Consider the following 26,172-nt stretch of genomic DNA (forward strand, 5'->3'; position numbering starts at 1 on the left):
GCTCTTTCAAAGCTCATTTGATCATCAACTTTGTTTCAGGTGTCCTTTAAATTCTTTAGGAGAACTAAACAGACAGCGTAAATAGTTATAAAATTAATGTGGGTGGCAAAATTCAGATTATGAGAATTTAGAGAGAATCTATTGAGAAATATTTGAGACATAATATTGAGATCTCCATCGGAGCGAACCAACCCCGTGACTTGACACGCGGTGGTACTGCAAGATGGCGGCACCCTTACTCCAAAAGCTATAACAAAACATCCTTTTTTCTTAAAAATGGTTACATTAATCATGTTTGTTATATATTTTTTAATCAAAGTGGAAATCACTTTACTCAAAAATGTTACTTAACTGACTGCTTCACTTCCACTTTAACATGCATGTTCCATTGCACAAAAAGTTATTTTAGTGGAAAAAGTTTCTTTAGATTATTAAAATATTCTGCACACTAAGAAACACATGTTCTTTTAAGAACTGTTCACTGAAAGGTTCTTTATGGAACCCACAATGGTGGCTCTGTGTAATCGCTGCAAAAAACAATTTTCCCTTCTGGTACCTATTTTTTTTTAAGAGTAGTATCTTAGATTTTGAAACAGGTGAGAAACTCACAAAACAGTTCATTGTGAGATTACAAACATCATTTTCTCAGCAGAAGCAGAAAACTTGAGAAAAGTCTCCATTTGCTCTCCATTTAATTTAGGAGAAACAAATGAGGTATTAAAACATATTTTTGTTGTAATTTTTATCCATTTGCTCTCTATCTAATTCATAAGAAACAACTGAGATTTTTTTTTTTCATGATTCTTTCACTAAAACCTTGTCGTAAAGGGTGTTTTGACCCTCACCTAGTTTCACCCACCTGGATGTCTCTGTGGGCGTCTTTCCCCACCCTGGCAGCGAGACAGAGAACCCTCGGTCATTTAACATAGCTCCCGTTTCACATCTCAAATTAGCCATACAATAACGTCTTACATCCAGGCTGACCTGAGAATTTTACAGGCCTGTCAAAGAGCACCGGAGACCGTCTGATTGTTGCCATGACAACTATCTAAAATGAGAATCAGATTAACCCTTTCTCTGATCCCCACCATCTGGAGTCATCTCTTATTCAGAAGCAAAGGTCTGCCCTGTCTGTCTTTCTCGCCCTCTTTCTTTTAAGGCCCAGAAGCTCTCCAGCCAAAGCAGCTAATGATGCAACTCATGAAAAAAATGGCCCCACATGTGAATTGTTATATGTAAATGAGTATCACGTGATGCAAATCCTGCTATTTATCAATATTATATCCTGTATGCAGTCGGCAGATGTTTCAAAAGGCATTTTCAATATCTTTGACTATTATATAAATATGTACACTACTGGTCAGAAGTTTAGAATAATTAGATTTTACAGTAAAAAAATATATACAGTAAAAACTATAAATACTATTACAATTTAAAAGAAGCATTTTCTTTTTTAATTAATTTAAAAATGTAATTTATTCCTGTGATGAAATCTGAATTTTCAGCAGCCATCGTATCACATGATACTTTAGAAATCATTATAATATGCTACTTTTGTGTATAGTTTTTATCAGCTATTATTATAAAGACTTTTTTCAAAAACAATAAAAAAAATCTTAATTATTCCAACCTTTTAAACAGCAGTGTAACATTTGCAACATTCCCATACTTTGCAAAGTATACATACTGTATACTATACTATTCTCTAGTCGATCTGTCAGAGACCCTTACATCACTTTGTATCTATTGAAACTGACCATTTGTTTAAACAAATATACAGTGTAATCTGTGATTTTAGCACTTGAATGATTTTAAGACATCTAAATTACAAAGATAGGCTCAATATGTTCAGCTGAACAATTTTCAAGATTAATATCATGAAGCAAAACAAAAAACGGATCAAAAACAGATTGCAAATAAACACACACATTCCATAATAAACCAGTAGATATTGGTTTGCAATCTCTAGTCGATGTACAAGTGAAGCAAAAGCATCTCTCATTTGCAGACAGATGCTGAGGTGACGCTTGATTTAAGACCTTCACCGGAGGCGCTGTGTGTAAGTAACAGATCTCTAGTCTCACTCCACTGCTTTGCCATCTCTCCCTCTCTCCATGTGTAAGAGATACAGTGACCAAAACAGGGTAGTCAGCGAGTGAGTGATTACAAACTGATGCTCCAAATTCGCTATAAAATGAAAATCAATATTTCCACAAGTTGCTGCAACATAAAAGATAACCTTCATTGATTTTTCACGACTTAGGCCTGTGTGATAAAATCTAATATAAATTTTCAGCTGGTCGGATTTGGATCAGAGCAGGGAAGCAGGGGCTGCCGATAAGTTCCTCGCTAACATCCCTCAGAGTTGGCTTTTTTCCCTCCCTCCCTTCCTTTTCCTTCTCTTTTTTCTCTCCTCCACCTCTTTCCGAGCCGCGGCTGTACTATTTATAATTGGCCCCGGTACGAACGAAAGCTTCTATCGGGAATCAGTTCTAATTTTTATTACGGAGCAGCTAAAGCCTGTTCCAGATAATTTGGAAATTTCAGGGGGAATTGTGATGGAGCTGATGGAAGTGGCGCGGAGGCCCGCAGAAAGGAGCTAACCTGTAATAGCCTGTGTGGCGGCAGCTGATTAAATGTTGCCATAGATGAAAGAACCGCCATCGCCGCAATAAATTAACCAATCACACAAATCCCAAGTCGCTGCTAATCCGGCCTTGATACCCTGATCCTCTGATCAGCTGAAGGAGGTGAAGGGAAGAAAGTGGCTGGTGACACTGTGAGCCACCCTGACTCCAGGCCTGTGTGTAAACAACTGGCTAATGATACCGGTGCTGACCGATTGCTGCCACGGTCCCCAGTGTGGCTCACGGGGCCACCAGAAATCCCAGTGTCCACGCTACACACTATTCATTTCTGCTATTAAACTAAAAGTGTGTTATACCTTTTGATTTTAAGCCTTTAAATCGACCAAAATCATAATTCTTTTGGTAAGAGTGAGGAAACAAAAATTAGTTCAGGGTACATCAAATATGAATTAATACGTTATTATTATTATTATTATCAATCAAGAATCTATGCATTTATACAATTTTTGTAGTACATTTACAGTATATGTATATTAAACCAACTTGAAATTTCTAGCTTTGGAGATTTCTTAATGCAACCAATGGAATATTAAATTTATAACAATGAAAATGTTGGAAAATTAAATGTCTCCTAATGTATTTGTAATGTATGTAAAATAAAGTGTAAAAAACTAACCAAAATGTTACAAAGATACAACAAAAGCATACAAATAAACAGACAAATATATAAATAAATAAGGCTGCCAAAGCAAAAAAAACAACTACCAAGAATAAGCAACAATGACAGACACATGACAATGTTTATACAATTAAACTTAGACTAATTTAAGCCAAATAAATGGCTGTTTGTTAGATTTATGTCCTTGAATATCTGCATTTTAATATATTTTCATATAATAAAATGCAGAAATTCAAGGACATAAATAAATTCAAAATGAATTATTTTTTATTCTGTTTTAGTTTGATTTAAATTCCTTTAGCTCAAACAGACAAGCATGTCACTAGCAATGCCAAGGTCATGGCTTATATTCCCAGGGAATGCATGAATTGCATACCTTTAATGTAATGCAAGTCGATTTGGATAAAAGTGTCTGGCAAATGCATAAATGATAGATTTTTTCTTTCAAACAAGCCATTCAGAACCTTCATTTCTGCACCGCCTGATGTCCAGCCTTACACACACACACACACACACTGACACTGTATTCACAGCACATTCTCACTCTCTATATGAATACATGAATGCCCTGCCGTATGTCAGGCTGACATACTTTGCGAGGGTTCGAGGCAGAGGTGCAGGCTGAAGGTGAGGATAACAGGACCGGACCTGCTCTAAGACTCTGTTTACAACATAACGCACCCTCGATACGGCAACTTCAATTAGTTGTTCACCGTGATGAAACAAATTGCATGTGGTCAACTGGAAATTTCATTAAGGCAGATTTTCCTGCAGCTCTCGTTATCTCCATGTATTAATATTTCCTCGGGCTTGCTGGATGGGTGAGTTGCGGGGGACATTTTTTTCCCCCTTCCACGCAGCAAACGTCCAAATCCCTGTCACACGCATCCACGCGAAATTATGGATTCTCTAAAAATAAACCCTGATGTTTCTCCTTTTCATGTGCTGTTTGATAAACTAAATAAAGCCCTGTATTTTTTCAAAATCACTATCTAGCCCAGAAAATATATTCCCATGTTTGTCATCCGTTCCAGCCTGCTCTTTTTAAATGGCAGTGGTTTCATCACCTAAAATGAAAAGATACCTCCTCCTTGGTGCTGTCTTTGCTTCTTTTTTTTTCTTTGAGTGAGCATCTGCTATTGGGAGGCTAAATAACGGAAATATGCAAAAAGAGAAATTGCACGCTAATTCCCTTTGGAGATAGATCTTGGCGCCTGCCCTGTCATAAATCAGAGAATTTCGATATGAAATGAGGCAAGCTGCTCTAATCATTTCTGCATTTCAAATTGGATCACTGGCTCAATCGCTTGGCTTTTAAACTGCTTGCCTAAGAGCAAATGTGAGGTGGGAGATAATGGGGAAGAAATCTCAGCCTGCGTGCCGTAGTTAGTTTACTGCTTGAGTGCAAAAGAATGCTTTCAGCCCCCCTCCTCCTCCTTGCCTCTCTGCGGCTTTCTCTTTTCAACTTTGTTAAATTGACTTTTTCGTTTGAAATCGATTAAATTGAGCATCACTCCGGCTCTACCAATCTTTTAAGGAACACCCATTGAGGTTCGCTCGGGCCTATCGTTTTGCACTGTTCACCGTTGCTATAGCAACCATGCATATTTATTCAAAATCACCTTGCTTTAAAACATAGTTGTAGACTTGGTGCTGATTTAATCGCAATCTTTTCTGAACACAGAAATGTGTCCTATTTACCCCCCAAACAACAGCCAACACAGATTCAAATGGCTTTTAATCGCGATTATGAACAACAGTGAATAAACAGGACATGCTGTACAGCATGTTTTGTATAAATGTGCCACTGTCATTTAGCATTTTCTTTGACACGTCGCATTTCCTGATATTGAACATCTGGTTGGTTCATCTGATTGGTTGATGAATTACAAAATGAGGAGGAGATGCTAGCCAGGACCTTACATTGGACTTATACTGTCATGTCTACGTGTTTTGAGGCATAAGGCACAGAAAGGGTTTCAGCTCTAATGCCATCTGGTTTAATGAGCACTTAGCCTCCAGGACAGGAGCTCTTCCTGTCGCTGTCTCTCTCCTCCAGGGCTGAACGGTACAGTCAGAGGGCTGCTGGGGACTTCATTAGCACATGCACCCGGCGATATACTGTGATGGGCCAGATTTATAATGGCACAATTTAAAAGAAATGCACTTAAAGTGATAGTTCGCCCACAATGAACATGCTGTCATCATTTATTCACCCTCTGTATGCCAGCTGGTTTTTGCGTGCAACGTAAAAGAGCTATAAAATTGTTCATTTGATTTGTGCACTATATAATCTCACAAAGCTAAACAATAGATTTGCATGCAGAAAACACAAAAATGTGAGTAATTTATCACTGAAAATCACTGAAATCACAGAAGGCATCAAGGCATCTGTCACTGAAATCACTGTCAAGGCATCATGGCAGGTTTAAACACCATTGCCAACTGATGCAAAATGCAGAATATTTTGAGGGAAGATTTTTAGTAAATGAAAACTCCTCACACAAAGCCATTGTATAACTTTCAGAATAGCACAATAAGTATGAACTACTTTGATGGTACTTTCTAGTGTTTATTTTTTGACAGCCGCAATCACCATGAACTGTCACAGTATGGAAAAGAAAAAGAAAAATCTGCAAAAAACTAATAAAAACATGGTTTATCACATCATGTGACTAAATAATGTAGTATCAACTATCTCTTTAAAGTCTGCCAGTATCTTAAATGGATAGCAATTGCCATTGAGTAGATGCAACAATATTGGGCATGCACAAATTAGCCTACAATTACAATGAATAAAAACAGCCACACAACACAACCTGAACAAATTCAGGCAGACTTGAAAGCAAACAAAGGTAGAGTGTTCGATTGTCTGACTCGTGTGAAGTTGAATGCACTTTGCGCATAACTCGCATGCATATTATGTTCAGGGGACATGGCGACGCTGACTTCATAATGTTTGCTTTGCATTGTAATAATGTCTAGGAGGCAGAGGAACATGCCCTACTCTTGTGCTCAGATTCGGCTCGTGAAATGGTGTGCCTTCCCCATAGATCCCCCTATTTCAATTTAAATTTCCACTTTGAATCCAATTGCTGGCTTCTTTGATCTTTGCATGCAACTTGCAGTCGACTCCTACAGTAAGAGCTAGCTACTGGGCCAACAACAAGGGGTTCTCTGTACGTCCCGTACACCTGTACAGATATCAGCATACCTGGAGGCGCAGAGAGGCAGGTGGCATCTGCCAGGCTACCAATCGCACGAAACGTCACTGCATTGAACAGATTCCTCTCATCATTAGATGCAAGGAATGAAAGCTACGTGATCAGATGTGATACAACCTCTGAAAACTAGAAACAACCAGAATGAATGTGGACGAAGAAAGCGTTCAGCATGAGGTAGCAACCATTTGCATAATCTTCCAGGGCAGCATTAAACCACAACGTGATTTGCGCTTTAGAGATGGGATCTTCGTAAAATTATTCTCGATATTGAGTCATAGGTAAATAAATAAGAGTGTACTCCCCCCCTCGGAACGCATTAGACGTGAACTCTCTTATCTCCGCTCGCCGACCGTTAAAGCGAGGGTTTGCAGGGCTGCGTATGCTCTTTGTTACCCAATTAGTTTACTGACGACCCCCATGGTCTAATTTTCCTGTTTTGACAGGCTTGTACACCCTTGCCTAATGTGCTAGACCACCGGGCCAGACGGCCAGACGCTGTCCAGACTTCTGCAGCCTCTATCAATCGTTTCTATCTCACAAAAGGCTTCTGTGATAGCACACCAGATGACCGCTGCAAAAAAATCTGCGATTTTCACACTGAATACTTTCATTTAATGCTGCTCCTCCATCTGGACTGGTTTGATGAGCGTTTGTGTGACAAAAGACAAGAGGAGACGAAGACCTCTTCCCTGTGAGGAATCAAGCGCCAGTTAGGGCAAGTAGAACCGGAGACTTTAGGCATTTAGTTTAACGTATGAGAACTCAAAAACAGAAATGGGACTGGTGAACTGCTGATATAGCACAACTCATTTGCTAAAACCGAGCCTAACTTGGCTCCAAGCTCAAAACTAGACAATATATCACACGTTTATTCACTTGAAAGGCAATTTCATAATCAAATGCCAAGACTGGCTCGTCGCACACTTCAAAATATGCGCATGTACGTGAAAGGACGGCCAACATCTCCTGGATTTCACCACCAATTAACCATCTCTGCTTCACACGGTGGAATGTTGAATTCCAACAGGGGAATCGAGATTGCAAGTGAAAACTATTGTGGATTATCTCGGCTACTTTTCAAGGAAGTTGTTTCAGTGTCCCACAAGTGGAGTCTTGACAGTGACAGATGGCAAAGCAGCTGGCATCGCTCAAACTCTTCTCCCTTGTGCTAGATTTTCCCCCTCAGTGTTCGCCGTGGATTCTGCCGTGGCGTATTCCAACACCTTTGGCAAGACGTGGCGCAAATCAAGGGAGACAACACTGTGGACAAACTTATGTTGTTTCTTGCTAATTCAGATTTGATTGAGGTTATGCAAAATATCAAACTTCGGGGCGCTTTAGGCGGGGTGTTAGTTTCTACTTCTTTAGAGACAAAAAAACTTCCCAAAGCAAAACCATTGACGTCAGTTCATATGGAAGCACTATAAGTTGCATTTGAAACTATTACAGTTACTGTTTGCTGCTAGCGGGGATCAAACCAACAACCTTTCACCTTTACCTTACCTGAGTCTTAACTACTAAACCACACTCAGCTTTGCTGAAAAGACTATCATGGTGTCAACAACAGGCTTCTTAACTAGCTTAATCAGCTTTCATGCTCATCAGCGCCTGCACCAGCATCAAACAACCTTTGACCAAGAGAAACATATGATCAAAGGGAGAAATGTATAAATATCTAGTCTGAAAACAAAAATGCCAAGTTCCCAAAAATATAACATTTGTATTCATGTTGATTTCATTTTTTAAAAACAGTTATACCATTTTCAAAACATAAAATTATTTAAATCACTCTAATGTGGTGTGTAATATTTTGGGAAAAAAATCTTGCGAGACATACTTTATGGTATTATTATTATTATTATTATTTTTTTTTTTACAAATAAATTCAAACTCATCTTGATCTTTGTTTATTTAGTCTTTGTTAATAAAAACAATTATATATATATAAAATCTTCAAAATGCAGCTCCTGGCTCTTTCGCTCAAATAAAATAAAGTATCCAGTTTGTTGCACACCGACTAAAAGGAAAGAGCCCTTGTCAAATGACATCTATGTGGATGTATCATTCACAAACTTGACACCATGAATTGTGACGTGGCGTTTAACGGTGTCTTCGCCCTGATTGTGCTAAACTATGTAGCCATCACTTCAGTCACAAAGCGGCAGCTGCTTATCGCTTTCCCCCCATATCTGTTTGCCTGTTTGGGACATGCAATGATGAAGAGGAGAAGGGGGAAATGTCAGGTTCACTTGTAGATCAAGTCGAGCATGTATTATCTCAGCTCTAGTCATCTGTGGCCCCAGCAGCCGCTGGCGCTGTGAGGAGAGAACACCCCCCCCTCCGTTTCCTGTCAGAGAGCTGGAGACGGGCTGAGAGGATCCCTCAGAGAGAGAGAGAGAGAGGAAGAATAAATCCCAAACACCCCTCCGCCACGAGGTCATGACCTCAGTTCCCCTGTATCCCCTCAGGCAGCACTAGTCCCACTGTGTATTACAATAGCTTCATTAGAAGGGTGAGATCAGACGAAAAATGGGCGTTGAGAGGATTCAAACATGGCTCTCTTAGAGTCTAGAACAGGGTTCCAACACCTTTTGACCAATGAATTTCCATGATATTTCCATAAATTTTCTAGTCGTTCATAATTACTGAATAAAAATAGGTATATAGACAATACAACTGCACTCACAAAAAAGCTAAATATCTTATATCTAATGACTCATATTCAACAGAAATTTTCATGATAATTTATTATTTCCCCAATTATAAATTTTCCAGACAATTCCAGTTTTTCCATGGTCGTGGGAAGCCTGCTACAACCTTTATGACTGATGATAAACTAAATCTGTGGAGATCTGTCAATTTCTGTAGAATGTTGTCATATTTTCAATCACATATTCTGTTCTGTATTTGTGGGAAAATTTGTGGAATAACACATAAAATTTTTTTGATATACACCATTTCATCAAAGTTTTATGATTTAATATTATGATAATGAAGATCATCATTATATGCAGATCTGTGGAGATTTTTGTACAATTTTGTAATTCAACACAATGTTTACGAGTACATTTTATCAGCTTAATTTCATTTTACTACAGTCAGTAAATATGTTTCTACTAGTAGAACATAAATAAATGTAAAAACTTCCATATGCGGTCAAACCAAATTAAATCTGTGCTTTTTCCATCACATTTTCTGTGCTGATTGTAGGGCAATATAGTAGAATAATGGGGAAAATAATTCAGATATGCATATATAAAAATGTTTTGTTCTAAATTAAATTATAGCTTTAAGTCATGTAGTTGGACTACATTAGATTACATCAAACATGATCTATTTAGCCAAAATATCTGATCAATCTTTGCAGAATTATGCATAACAAATTTAGATACTAACAGCAAAAATCTTTCGTTAGTTAAGCTAAAAGTATATTTCACCTAATTTATAAGGTTTTAAGTCAAAAATATAATTTAATATGGCTGACTACTTCAGATTACACCAATGAAAGCATTATTACAGCTGAAAGTGCTATCAAATTAGCCAACATATCTGATAAATTTACATTTACATGGTGAGAGACGTGTAAAACTTTATGAATGACTATTTGTGAAGCTTTCTGTAGAATTTTGTGATTCAACATTATGATAGTAATCAAGTACATCTGCTTAGTTAAATTTCATCAAATTCAGATGATACTTGAACCTTGACCAAACATTTCAATACAACTTACTAAATCCCAAAAAAATTAAAATCTATATCACTACATTGATTACAAAAATGTCATATAACTTTACATAAAAAGCATGTTCATCCTGAATTCACAGCAAAGAAGAGAACTCAACGTCCTCATCTAGCAAAGGAGCTTCAGTTCCATCTAGATAAAATATCTGGCATATAATAATTAGTGAAGCAAACATTCTTCAAAGAACCATCCTGATTGAGTTTATTCCAAGCTTTTTAGGTTATCATCACTGAAAAGTACAAAAGCAATAGCTCAGTCAAAGCCTATATGGCAGATTTGTATCTGATTGGCTGTATTTAGGCACGTTCTCACACAAAACAAATCATTTTTTTGTTTATTTCCTATTTCACTTGCACATGAAAAACATTTACTAATCTATTAATTTATTGGGTTTTCAATTTGACCCATAGTCATTTAAAAATGCACACAAAGAACACATCACCTTGGACTGCAGATTTGACTCGTTTCATTCATCTGTCATTATGAACACGGTGATTTGAATATAGGAATGTACTTTATGTTGGATTCTAGTACTTTGAAATGAAGCAGCAAAGCACATACTTGGTAAAGCTGCTGAAGATACGAATGCTGGACCTCCTGTGTCTTTATTCCAGGGTATAATAAATTATTATTGCTTAATTAGCAAGCTTTATATTTATGAACAAGATTTATTCAAATAAATGAACGACTCAATAAAAAAAGATTTTAGTGTCAAAATTGGCCTTATTTACTTTGCTAATACACAAATCCGGTCTTCTTGTACTTCTTCCAAAAGAGAAGAAAGTTTATCTTTGTAAAATTATTTCAAAATGTAATTATTTAACCCTTGTCCGCCAACCATCTGTCAAGTAGAGACCGATTTTCACAATCCAATCAATTCCTGATTAATAAAATGTCCTTCTCTGTAGTTTCATTTAGAAATATGTCACATTACAGAAGTATGATGGGTCGTGAACATCATTTCATGTTGATGTTAAAGGGCGTGATGTTTGAATTTCTCTTTAAAGCTGCCTTCAAGTCATGTTGGATTGATTGTATTTGGGAACTCAGTGCACATGAACGTCACAGCATCAAACCCTTGACCCTAATTATTAAACTTCAATCTCTAGTTTGTCCTATACTATTATTACCTTTCCAAGCAAACATGCGATTGTTTGCCTGGTGGACAATAAAGCCCCATCGATTTACACTGAGCCAAATATAGAGAACCAGGCACCACAGAGACTTAATTGTGAACACACAAACACACATTTTCTTCATAAAGTAGTTGCATGTTGATTTTACATGCCCTGTCACTTTTCCCACTCAACCTCAGCCAGACACTAAAAGCAGAGCCATTTTCATTTCAGCAGTCCGAGACGTCAGTGGTCTAGTGACTTGTTAAAGCCCAGCAAAGTAATTGATGCATGCAATCGCAAATTGGTTCCCCGCCTAAACTTCAGGCCTATTATTTCATTAGATAAAGCCACAATTGGGTTGCCAAAATTATTTTTGTGTCCAACAAGGCATTCAAATCCTGTTAAAGTTCACGAGCGGGCGATATTACAAAAAGTGAGATATTCTCTCTGATAAATATAGCCTCAGATATATATAAGATCTATATGAGCACGGCGTGCCAAATATACAGTTGTGCGAGATCTCTCGCTTATGAGCAAATAAACCTCACTTGCATATATAATTAGATGTAAGTGTAAATAATTGGCTATGCATGTGCCAACACGAGTATGATGTTTGTCTGTGTGCGTATGTGCGCGCTCCACTCTCAAGTCCCACTGATTCGTCTTTCCAGCCATGTTGAATCCTCTTTTCTTATCAGAGCAGTGCAGGCCTGCATCAGGCGCTCCTTGCTATGACAGAGGCTACAACAATAGGCATGCGATACCGCTGCTTAGCGCTGCGTTTCGGAGGGGAAACCTGCCACAGGCACAGATTAACAACACACACACACATTCACTCTCTCTCCCTTTCAAACACACGCACCCACTCCTACAAAACAGATTGCAGCCACCAAAACAAAACATTTTTCCAAAGGCCCGGCTCTTGATTAATGAAGTAATGACAAGAAGAAAAATATAATTTCAGCATGAAAAAAATCCACTGCCACTTGTTCAAGTTTGGGATGAACAATAAACCTATAGGAGAAGGAAGAGGACAGTAAAGAAGAGGAGATAAAACCGAATGATGGCTGGAATTATTCCTCCTGCTCATTCGATACACTGGTTCATGCTGAATTACAGCATAAAAACAATCCAGGAGCCCAACTGACACTGGTTCACCCTCTGAGGGGTGCAAATGAAGACAATAGCATGTCATTTCTGCAGCTGTGGACACTACACATATACAAACACAAGCTACATGCACCAAAAGAGTTCGACTCCTGGTTTATCGCTCGTGCTGGCTCATGAAACCTCCACAGAGGAATCTAGATTGCTCAGAGGATGCTCTTTCATAACTCAAGAGACTCCAGAGTTGTCTTTATTTCAGGTGTTTCTCCTACATTTCCTTGGAAAGAATAAAAACAGACTTGGAATCTGAGCAGTTTAAGATATCTTCTGAAAGTCTATGCAAGATTACTGGGGTATTTTTCAAAGGAGAAACACCTGAAGAGCATTTGCACTCAATTTAGTCTCGAGAAGAGAAACCAATGAGATAAAGAGACTTTTATTTCAGAATATTCTTTCCTATGGGCATCCCTGAACATATTAACTAATGGTCGACTCATTTTTTTTTCTCAATCTACAAAACAGAGTTTAATGACAAATGAGACACAAAACTGCTGAAATCTACAAACTCTTCACGCAATATTTACCTGGGTTCCAATTTCATTTCAATTGAGTTAGCAGCAATTTGTAGAATTAAAATGAGTTGAAACAGAAATAAATTTATTTAACTGCAATACAGTATGCATCATTTTTAACCAACAAAGGATTTTTTTTTTTTTTTTTTAAATAGGCCTTACACACAAATAAAGAGATATTTAAAATAAAAACAATATTTTTTTTTAACTTTGTTTTTATCTTGTATAATACCTAATCATATATATATGTGTGTATATATTATATATTATACAAACTGCAAATAAATAAAAGAACACTTCATTTCTTAGATTTCTTTGAATATGAATTCAGTAAATTCCCCTTCCTGTCATTTCACTTTAAATATTCCTGTGTGTCCAGTTCTTTTCAAATTCATTCATTATTAATTAGAGAAATGCTCATTCATTAGATGAACACTGAACTAAAAGCCATACTTAACTAACTGCCATCTTGGAAGGGGTCCCGTAAATCTGTAGTTCATTATTAGGTTGTTTCCAAATCAATTATTAACACTTAAAATGTACACTGGGCAGCGAGAGAGGCGCTGAGCCACAGGCCACAGTCAGGGTTGAGTCCAGGCCCAGTAATTACTGTGATGAAGACACCTGCTACTCAATAGCTTCGACCCACACCGGCCGCCCGGCCCCCAGATGGCAGACATTTATGTCTGATTGTCATTATTAATTTGTGTTAATTTGGTGGTGGTGGACCGGTGTGTCGCTCACCTGCGCAGGGGCTGCTGGGTAATTGAGCTCTAATGGCTTGATTGATCGGCAGGAGAGGAGAGAGCTCAGGAGACTATCACTCAGACACTGAGAGGAAGCGCTCTGTAGACACAGCAGTTCAAACATTCATCGTACACTGACACCACAATATATCTTCTATCAATTTGCAAGTCACTTCCGTCACATTTCAAAGAACGACTCTGTTAAAGCAGCCTGTCTCGCAATTTTATTCACATCTTCAATCATTTCAATTCCTCAATTACTGTATTTCTGACCTGGTGTAGGAAATGTGATATAAAAATAGTGTCCACTTTCTCACAAGGAATGATTCACTGTTCAAACAGCTTTTGGAGATCCGCTCCAGAGTGTTAAATCAATAACTGCAATCATAGAGAGAGACAACTCACTGAGTCGTGAATCATTTGGTTGAATCGTTTGAATGGAATGAAGATGGATGGCATCCAGACTGGGGCATCTGAGGAGTTTCATGAGTAAACATGGCAGAGCGTGGCATCATAAACTCCCAGAAGCCCTCTGGTCTCCACTGACTTTTTAGTACATCAGATGTTTGATGTGGCCTCCACACCGATAAGCCCTCATCATGTGACCCTATCTCTGCCCCGCAGATACCAAGATCTTTCTCACCCACTCACCCAAGGAGGGCGACATCACTCAGTTCTAGATGCAGGATGCCCCCAAACGCCTGTCCTACTTCACCATATTCAAGGGATGGATGCACTAGATCTTTCATTTCTATTCACTTTCATTCATATGCACACTCTTAAAAAATATTGGCATCAACGGTTCCATTAATATCCAATGTGGAACCTTTTTATTAGGGATGCACTGAAATGAAAATTCTGGGCCAAAAGCCGAAACCAAAAATTATGGATGCACCCTGGGCGAAAACCGAAACCGAAACGGAAAATGCTTTGTAATAATTATTTTATTAAATAATATAAAGTAATTTTGTAAGACTTTTTAATTTAACGCAATAATTTTTAATGATACTGAATTTAAAAAACACAAGCCAATAAAATAACCACACTTTTATTGAAAGTAACACAATAAAATTGGACGTATTAATATTAAATATCAATATATTATTTTTATTCCGTTTAATGCAACAGATCATTGAATGAGAGGGTAGCGCTATTGCAAACAGGAACAAGTAAACTACATAGAAATTTCCTGTCGGAGTGTTATTTGAGCAGACTTTGCTTTTCTGGTGAGCATGAGCGGTACATGAGCGGAACGTAGATTTATAGAGTTGGATATTGAGCAGCGCGTCACACCACGCTTGAGGGAGAGTGAAAACTGCGCACTGAACACTGCTAGGCATATCTTTTTGGCTCATATTTTTAGCCATTTTCGGCAACCGAAATTTCGGTGCATCCCTACTTTCTATCGCACAGAAGGTTCTTTATAGAGTAAATAGGGTTTTCAGATCATTAAAATATTTAATATTATATATTTTACGAATTGTTCACTCAAACGTTCTTTGGGGAACCCAAAATGGATTTCTATGAAAACCCCCTTTGGAATCTTTATTTTGTATGTAAACACTAGAGTTTACGCGATTTTCTGCAAGCTAAACAAAGTTATATCAAAGAATTTATATAACAGAAAAAACTGTTGACGAGAAGTGAGCGATACGACCAAAATTTTATTTGACAAAATGATTTCATGATAAGGATATATATCACGATATATAGGTTAGGCTGCCATCTAGGGATGTAACGGTTAACCACAAGCCGGTTGAAAATCGATTTAAATATGTGACGATTCAAATCGGTTGAGATCTTAAACAAATCACGATTCAATTAGGGGTAGGAGCTTATACAGTATGAATGTATGTCTGAGGGGAACTTATAATGCATATTAAAGTTCATAAGTGCAGCGCTGCTTTGTTTACAGCGGAAATTAAGGAAACGCTTTAAGCACCGCCTGCTGGCAGAGAGTGAATCTGCATCTCACTCAGCTCGTCTGCTGTCTCTGTTTCATGCAGATATTTTTTATGCAAAGTTTCACAAAACTGAAGTCAAACCATTTTGTTTTTGCTTCAAATTTCGAAATTATACAATGTAATTTAGATTAAAAACTGCTCATGTTGCATGTATTCAGCATCTTTGTTTGGAACATGATTAAAATGCAGTGGTTGCCTCTAATTTTAAATGGAAAGAACACAGACAAAGCCTTAGTTTGATTTGATTGAGATTTCTTTTATTTGTGTTACTTATTTATTTGATTTGGGGCTTGTTTTAAAATTTCAATTTAGTTTTGTTATTTACATTTACATTACATTTAAATTGTGTTATTTAGCAAACACTTTTATCCAAAGCGACTAACAAATGAGGACAATAGAAGTAATCAAAACCAACAAAAGAGCAATAATTTACAAGTGCTATATTAGTATATTATTATAGTGTTATATTTCAATTTCACAAAGAAACAAACACTATTTTGTCCAACCAATAATAAAATGACACATTTAATTTATAATTTGTCTTAAATCTAATTTTGTTAAAAAAAAACGTGAATCGAATCGAAACGTGATATCAAAATCGTGAATTGAGTGAATTGTTACATCCCTACTACCATCACTTTAAGACCTAACGGATGGATCAAATATATTGATACACATCCAGTTTATTTCCCAACTGTTTCCATTCACTTAAAGGAATAGTCAACCCAAAAATAAAACTCATTTACTCATGTCATTCCAAACCTGTTTGACTTTCTTCTGTAAAACACAAAAGACTGTAGAATTTTGAAGAATGTTGGTTAGAGATTGACCGATATATCGATTTCCCGATATTTAAGCATTTAACAATAATTGGATATCGGTTTTGTAATATCGGATTCACCGATAAACGCCGCAATCTTGTGGATGTTTTAAGAATTGCGCGCAGGATCGCCATTGCACCACGGCGTCTGAGCGGAGAATAGACAACAACAACGGCATGCGCAGGTACTTGATTTACTGTAGTTAGTAAACTTTATTTAACATAACAGCCATTAATGCACAAATTAGATGTATTACATAAATGCCTGATATGCAGTTTATACAGCTTGGCTCGAAGAAATAGAGACGAACTCACGTAAGATAATCCGTCAATTCCTGTACCAATAAAGACGTAACTTTGCATGAATTAAATAATATGCAGCCATGAATGGGCGCATGTTGGAAATAAAAGTGCTGAATTTAATTCGCTCTTTGTTGTCTATATGCTCATCGTCTTATGAAGGCGGAGTCACGTAGGCTAAAATAATCTGTCAAGTCCTCTCCCAATAAAGACGTAACTTTGCATTAATTAAATAATACAGCCATGAATGAGCGCATGTTGGAAATAAAAACGCTAAATTTACTTCTCTCTCTGTTGTATATTTGCTCATCATTAGTCTCGTAAAGCTGCTTTCATATTGCTGTTCACTCAACGGGTTGATGCTCAGGAAATGCTCCAGCAAGGCCACCGCATGTAACTTTTAACAAGATTCACTTGTTTAAAACACCCCTAAATTGTATTAACATTTACTATATAATCATTATTTCGCTAATAAACATCTAAATAAATATGGAAACTAATTTATTATCTCCGCAAGCGATCGCAGTTTGAGTATAGTTCTGAGTAAATGCATAGATAAACTGCGCTGTCAGCAGGTATTTCATAATCTAGAACGACAAAAACATTATTAGTAATTCTGATATAACATGCCAGTTGAGAAATGCAATACAATACAATGTTTTGTTTGTTATATTTCAATATTCCTGCGAATATTATTCAGTGAATTAACATTATTCAGTGAATTATTCTTCCCTCTTTAGCCTTTTAAACAGCTTATAAACCTACTAAAACTGTAGGTTAAAATGAAGTTGATATGACTATTTTCATTTATTTATTTTCTCCATTTGAAAACATTAGACCTTCTACATTTAATTTGCTTATTGCTAATATTGGTGTTGCTGCTAATGCTTTAAATAAAATGTTTTTTTATTGTAATATGAAGATTAAATTTAATATGAAAGTCTAGTAATTTTCAACACTTTTTTTTTTAAAGATGTCTGAAAGGAGGAAAAACCAAGGTGAAGTATGGACTTACTTCACTCAGTCATTTATTTACTTTATAACAGTAAATAAATATTGGTTCTGCATGTCGGTTATCGGGCACATAAACACACAAATAATTGGTATCGGTTATAAAATATCAATATCGGTTGATCACTAATGTTGGTAACTAAACCGTTTCAGTTCCACTGTATGTACAAACAATACAATGCAAGTCAATGGGAACCAAAACTGTTTGGTTCCCAGCATTCACTTCATTTTTGGGTAGACTATCCCTTTAAGAAATTATTGGCTGTGTTTACATGAATATTCATCAAGACAGGCATTTTGACATTTTTTCTATAACTGACCACTCAATCACAATAACCAGCAAAACAGAACTAAATTCTGTGTTTGGGGCGGCTTTCTGTCAACGCAAGTATCACATTGAGTTACATTTCGAGGCTTATTAACTCTTTTTAACATCAAGCATGATAAACACTTTATTTTCTCATTCATGCATGCTTTTTTAATCGCTCGAACACATCAATAATTTTAAGCAGTCCTGCACTGCATGGATATATTTTGTTGTCACAATAATCTGATCATCTGAACCAATGCTGACCTGTCTCAGCCTTCTGACTACATTCAGTCTACTAACTTTTGACATTTGAAGACGTCATTCTTCAATTTAGCCAATCACATTCAAATCCATAAACCAGCAGTCTAAAAGACACCACTTTGGGTTCAGTCCATGTAATACATCATATATCAGCAGATTCTGCCTTTCTCAGATCAGACACTAAAGAGGGTGACACAGGTGCTGTCACCAAGAAATGGAAATTCAACAATGTTTAACCACCTCAAAAAGGTCAACATTCATGAAGATAGAGCTTTCTTTCCAAAGACATCGCACCTAATTTCAACTTCATGGGTCTTCATGCTCTTCTCTGACATTACATGCATGTATTAACCCAGTAAAACGTCACACAATGTTTGGTTTTATAAATCACTGCTGATAATGTTTTGTTCTCTTTGATTTTAAAGGAAAAATGTCCCCAAAATTGACAATTAATCATTATTTGCCCAAGTATGTAATTCCAAATCTCTAATATGTTGTTGTTTTTTACAGTGGAACACACAATGAGAAATCTTTACAACAGAATTTACCTTTTCAGGTGTACTATCCCTTTCAAATATAGGCAACATTTGATTAAATGAATCAAAAAGATATTCCCATTTATCTGCACTTTCTAGGGGCAGTACAGAAAAAAACAGCTCAAAAGCATGAGAAAAAAGCATGCGTTATGCGTTTGAGTAATCCCATAGAAATAATCCTAGAGTCCAAACTCCTTGCAGACTTTTCCTTACGTTTCTTAACAGGATAAATATGAGATTCGTTACAATTTTAATAACTATTGCTTAATTAATCCACATTCAAAATGGAATGTTAAATCCTAAAGGATTCCTCTTTCTGCCCGTGTAGTTAGGTCAACACTTTCCTCTTTTCTGCTCTTTCTTTAACTGTGGATTGAAGGATTGTGACGGATTGTAACGGCAGCTTGGGCCTAACTGGAAGAATCAGCGAGAACAACATCAAATCTAGTAGATGCAATATCAGTCAATAATTTAGTAATAAAACGTGCAGATGAAATGGTTCGAAGCACAAAGGAGGTCATTTTGAGGTCAGTTTGATGCTGGAATGTACAAGTTATACTGGGTTATGATCTATATGTAACTCAATTAACATCCGTTTATGTTCAGTAATCTTTCTCGTATGTTAATATGCAAATGATGGACTTCAAGGAAAATAAGCTTCAACCTTTACAACCGACAGCTTCATGGACTGATTAACAAACACTGAGACTCTGTTAAAGGTGAGGTGTGTAATTTCTGCTCAAGCAGGTTTGCAAAAAAGTTTCAAACCAGTTTCTAAAACCACCCAAACCAATGCCATTGGTTCAGCCAATGACAGATCTTTCTGTTTTAACAAACCATTTAATTTATTTGGTGTCATTGTCTTCAAGTAGAGCATAAATTGCATCCTTCACCTTTAACCCTCTTCAACACTCAACTTGAGATAACGTACCTGAGCATCTGTGTTTAGCTCAATTTTCCCCTCGAAAGGCCCCCATGTGGTTCCTACAGGAAGCTGCTGGCGGCTGTGAATCCGTCGTTCTCCATCTTTGTTAAACAGGTCCAGCTCTCCTGTGAGACAGAACAGGGCAGTCAGTCAGTGTCACACAATAAATGCTTCAAGCTGACTGTAAATATATTTAGGATGAGTGAACAACAGCATCAAAATTGCTACAATTTTTCCTCAAAATTTTATGCCTTTATTATTTGTGATGAGACTAAGTATTAAGCATAAATACATTCTATTAAAAAATGTAATATCAAATATAATATATTAAAAATGTATATATTATATATAAATTCATTTGATTAATTAAATAATACAAATAATAAAAACAATAAATACTTTTTATAAACATATTTTACATTTTTTTAAATATATATACAAACATTATGTATATATACATGTTTGTAATATTTGATTTATATTATTAATTGTAAATAAACATTTTAAAAATATTTTTGGTAATATAATATAATATAATATAATATAATATAATATAATATGACCGAAATAGAAACCAAGTGACTGACAAAATGTCTAGTTCTGGATGATTAGTAAAAAACCCATAGCCACCCATAGTTCTTTTAAAGGGGACACAACACACAGTTTCTGCCAATCTCATGTTTATCTTGAGTGCCTATAGAGTAGTACTGCAACCTTCATATCTCTGAAGAGTCTTTAGTTTTATCAGATTTATAAAAGACAGATTTATAAAAGTCGAACTCCTGGAGGCGTGCCGTGGGCGGAGCTAAAGAGTCACGAGCACGCAAAGTTTTTGCATAGCAATCGTCTGCATACTGTGACATCAACATAAATAAATAGGAATAAAAACTTTATTGACTTTTTTTGTTTATAAAATATTCGTCACCGAAATGCCGGGGAAAAACCAACACAATTGCACAACTCTGTTGCTGCCCGGAGAAACAAACTAGATCCACTGTTCCCTTCACACTGGGTTTTTTGGGAAGCTGAACAAGGTTATCTTTCCCTCACAACCAAAAACACACTTCTTTGGTGACATTGTTGATTTAGTGTAAAAACAAAATGACAAATCCTTCTCGAGCAAGCCTTGTGCAGCGCTGCCGATGATTTCCGTAACCCAAATGAAGCACGTTGATGGGCTGCTCTTGCTCTGGTTGATGTGCTTCCGATTCTGATTTCTTCCGGGAGAAAAGCCCATACAAGGAATTCCGCCCTTTATGACATAATGAAGAGCCATACTGGAAAAAACTTTCTGAAACTTATACGAACCCTGAAGGAGTGTATTTGGTACAGAAATACTCCCTCATACATCCAACTAATTTTTTTGAAACTTTGGCTTGGTTTAGCTTGGGAATCCAACTCTTTAACAGTGTAAATAAGTCAGAATTCATAAAATAGCATTAGACCTCACCTTTAATGTAAGCCAGTAAGCAACAATCTAGTAACCACCCAAAACACTAGCGACCACATAATGCCATAGCAACCACCTGGAGCACCTTAGCAGCCGCCTAGCAACACCCTTGCAACCATTCACAACATTCTGGCATTGTGGTGCAAATTTTGCCCTCATATTTTCTTTAGAAAACGTAAAAAAAAAAATCAAACTACATTTACTAATAATAATCATTTAAACAATTATTCGGTCAAGAACTGCAGCTCATTTCATTAAAAGTAATGCTGTAGGTATTTAACTTAACTTGCTGCATGAATACAGAATTCACTGCATACGTGATCACAGGGTTTCTGTTTCATAAAAACCATCATTTGAGCATCACAGCATGTTTTCCTGCCTCCTCTATCGAGTGACTGCAGTATTTGATACAGACTCCAGCACCTGTTCTCAGAGCTGATGGCGATCAGATGGAGCGTGTCAAATCGCTGGGATGCTAACTCCTCTTGAAAGAACGGGTTTCGCTCTCTGATAAAACCTCGCTGAGATGTTACAGGCTTACCGGCTGGCAGCGTGGGCTCTATTTCTGTTTTTCCAGGAAGAGGGCCGAGGCCTCTTGTTAGCGGTGCGCTGAGCTCGGAGTTAATTAACCGTGTCACGGGATAGCACAGCTAGCTCCGCGAGTTCCCCGAGCGCCGCTATCTAATCAGTTAGATTTTGTGTGCTTTTTTAGGACAGTGATTTATCAAACAGTTATTAAAATAGACTGCCTGTTCATGCCTCTCGTCTCTCGAGGGCTAGGTGGCTCTTGTCACGAGGATCTCAAGAGCAGACTTCCGGCGGGTTTTCATGGCGATGTTGAGAGCTTTTTGGGGCTGACCTGCGACTGAGGGAGATTTATCCCTTGGAGCTCGAGTGCTATCTGCTTTATCATCCCACCAACATCCTGTTCAGCTGTGTCACAGCACTCATAACAACAGCAGAGCTCTTTACAGCGAGGCGGGGACTGAGAATCTGTACCACGCTGAAAATATTTACGTGAATTTTTTGCAAAGCTCAGATGTTTCTTCTAAAATTAAAATAAATACACAATTGAGATCATTACTGACAGAATACAGTTTTAAAATTAATATGTATGTATTTATTGGCACTGATGGTTGCATGATGAACCTTTAACATCCGTGGAATCTTTCCATTGCACAAAATGTTCTTCATACACTCCTAAAAGTAAAGGTTCTTTATTGGTTTTGATGGTTCCATTCCTTTAACATTAATGGAACCTTCCAATGTGTCGAAAAAAGGTTCTTAAAATGTTCTTCACAATGGTTCTTTTAAGAACTGTTCATGTAAAAGTTCTTTGAAGAGCCAAAAATCATTCTTCTAGGAACCTTTATTTTTAAAGTGCTCCAATTATGGTTAATGAAAGGTTCATATTTTGGTTTTGGGAGTCCCCAACAACAGGTTGACATGCATGCAAGGTCAACAAACACTTTCGTTGTCTTATAATATGCATTTATTTTTACCTTATTTGCTCAACAACTCCCAAATGATTTGCTCAACGATTCATTTTTCCAAACCCCTCTTTTGCGTGACGCTAATCTGCGGTGATTGGTTCGATTGGTCTCATTTTCATTTCATAATGCCTGTAATGCCTAATAAGCAGCGTTTGTGAGCGCAGTGCTGCTTTGTGTACAGCGTTACTGGGGAAACTGCTATTTTACAGCTCCAAAAACGGGATCTAGTGGCAAAGAATGAATTAGCATGTTCATTCAGACACCAACAAGTGGGCGGGCTATATGCTAACGTTTCATGTTGATGTCAACATGAAACGGCTTGGGATTCGTTTTAAAAACGACTCGTTTCAATGATTCAGAGTCGATTTTTTCTTTTGAGAGACAGTAACTTTATACACGGTGCACTTTCAGATTTAAAACTTTGCAGGATGGTTTCATTCAATTAGAGCTGTGTTACACACTGCATAAAAGCTCATTTTCAAAAATCCATAATAGGGGCACTTTAAGAGTGTAGTGGAAAAAAGGTCATTTAGTTTATTCAAATGTTCTTCACACTAAGAAAACAAAAAAGGTTATTTTAAGAACTGTTCGCTGAAAATGGTTTTTCTATGGCATTAGAACCTTTATTTTTAAGAATGCAGATTATTTGGTCTTGAGAGAATTTGATGAGAAATGTTAAGAGTTCATATCGAGATCTCTGACTTTTGGATTGTAGACTGGTATCTTTTGTTTGAGACATTGTTGAGATCTCTTCTGAAACTCTAGAGGAGACACTCTCAGGAGAAATATCTGAGATGCAGGAGATTTTCGCATTTGACTGCAGTCAGACAGTGTCTGCTACGCTCTGCACGCAACATAAAAGTGTTTCTGTAGTGCAGCGTGTTTCATGACCTGTGCTGAATAAAAGCTGGTTGGTAGATGATCTTCAGCGCGGTCTTTGTGGGCTGAAAGCAGTACAGTGCTGATTGAACTTTAAAATGACCTACTCAGCTGTGTTTCTCACTGCAGATATCAGCTCCGTATCTGTGACATACTAACACCCTGGTCTGCCTGTATGGAAATTCCCCTGCGACTGAATAAAAATCTCAATACCACGATTCCCAGACATTTGCTAAATATCACAACAATGCATAACAGAGACTTTAGTAAGAGCAAATTAAAAAAAACTTTTTTACAATAGGACCTTATTGTAAAGTGTTACCAGAAGTACCACATATTCCCAATACATTTGGAAATTGTATTATGGTAATATTATGGTTTGTATAGGGCTGGACAATAATTCAATATCAATATGTATCGCGATATAATTTTTTTCAATAACGGTGATATGATTTTTAAACACATTTCCGATGTTTCGATATACATTACCAGTGTTTTCCATACATTGATTTATTTGTGGCATTTGACTTCGTTGAATAAACATGAGCACTGCACGTTTCAAAATCAAAACATGTCGCAGGAGTTTTATATGAATGTGTCTCTGAAGGGAACCGACAGAAACGTTTCTGATAAAGAAGCTTTCATGAGCGGAGCTGCTTTGATTACAGCCATTACTGGGGAAATGCTAGTTTTATCACTCTAAAAGCGCCTCCTGGTGGCAGAGAATCAGTTTGCATTTTCAATAAGCCCATCTCCAGCAACATGTTTTAGTTTTTTTGTTTTTCTGCAGCAACTCAGAGCACCTTTCATGGCTTTTTACTATTTAAAATACCTGTTTTCTATTTGAATATATTTTAAAATGTAATTTATTCCTGTGATTTAAAGCTGAATTTTCAGCATCATTACTCCATCATTCAACATCATTACTTTGTCACATGATCCTTCAGAAATCATTCTAATATGTCGATTTGCTGATTATCAATATTTAAAACGGTCGAGTAAATTATGCTGTTCTTCTGAACTTTCTATTCATCAAAGAAACCTGAAAAAATTCTACTCCGCTGTTTTCAACATTATAATAATAGATTTTTGAGCAGCAAATCAGAATATTAGAATTATTTCTGAAGGATCATGTGACTGGAGTAATGATGCTAAAATATAGCTTTGAAATCACAGGAATAAATTACATTTTAAAATATTTTCAAATAGAAAACAGTTATTTTAAATAGTAAAAATATTTCCAAATGTTACTGTTTTTGCTGTATTTTGGATCAAATAAATGCAGGCTTGGTGAGCAGAAGATAATTCTTTAAAAACATAAAAAATCGTACTGTTCAAAAACTTTTGACTGGTAGTACATGTTAGCCTATAGTTTGAAGTTAAATATATTAATATTAATTAGGGTCTGAGACGATTATTTGACAGTGATTTCACATTTCTTGTTTGTATGAAGGCTAAATACAAATAAAAGGTGAACATTAATTTATTTGTGCTGTTTTTAAAAAAAAATATTATATGGTTTTATATGAGGTGTCATAGACATGGCAAATTCATTTTTCATAAGTTTGTATGCACAGACATCTGTTGTGGGCGTTCTTGGCAGTTTTTACGAGGCTTTTTTTAATAGTGTTCATATCGATATGGGAATTATATCGTATCGACCGAAATTTAGAAATATATCGTGATATAAATTTTGGCGATATCATCCAGCCCTAATTGAATGAATTATAATTTTGTGATCGTGTCTTCATGAGTATTCTACAAATTTCGATTTTTTTATTTTGTCTTCCAGTAGAACTTCAACCTGAACTTCCTGTTATTATATCATATCGACAGAAATATAGAAATACATTGTATATATATATATATATATATATATATATATATATACATTAGCCATATCGTCCAGCCCTAGGTTTGTACTAGTATGATGTTTGACAGAAAAATCAACCAACATATTAAAATTATGGCCAATAATGATAAACCAGTATTTCTTTCCATGTTATGGTTACTAGCAATAAATGACAGAAACTAAAATGTATACTATTTTGCCTAAATTAAAAGTAAAGAACTAAAAACTAATTCCATTTAGGCGTCACAACATTATAATGTATATTATGAAAAAGCAATATTCATTATAGGATTTTCTAAAGATTATATTTTATTATTATTAAATTGAATATATATTCATAACTGTAATTAAATTGAATATTTTAAAGATCAAACAAGTGAGCATTATATGATGACAAAACAAAACAACAGAAAAAAATGCACATGCACATTGAAATATCCAATATTGACAGATCCCGATAGAGTACTGATATATTGCCCATCCATAGCCTTATATATATATATATATATATACGAAGAGTACATTTTCAAAAACTGATAATTATTATTATTTTTTTCAGAAATCACGTTTTTTTTTATTGCGCATTCCAAGTAAT

General features: G+C 36.4%; 1 protein-coding gene across 1 annotated transcript in view; it reads right to left on the reverse strand.

Annotated features, from left to right (window-relative positions):
• Positions 1–26,172, reverse strand: part of LOC107556951 (zinc finger protein ZFPM2-like) — a 193,972-nt gene that overhangs the window by 61,569 nt on the left and 106,231 nt on the right. The window contains exon 6 of the mRNA XM_016240220.1: positions 19,910–20,028. Coding sequence (XP_016095706.1) covers positions 19,910–20,028 — 119 coding nt within the window. The remainder of the gene's footprint in view (positions 1–19,909; positions 20,029–26,172) is intronic.

Source organism: Sinocyclocheilus grahami, unplaced genomic scaffold (genome assembly GCF_001515645.1).
Source record: "Sinocyclocheilus grahami isolate Dianchi unplaced genomic scaffold, SAMN03320097.WGS_v1.1 scaffold585.1, whole genome shotgun sequence".
In the NCBI taxonomy this organism is placed as follows: Eukaryota; Metazoa; Chordata; class Actinopteri; order Cypriniformes; family Cyprinidae; genus Sinocyclocheilus; species Sinocyclocheilus grahami.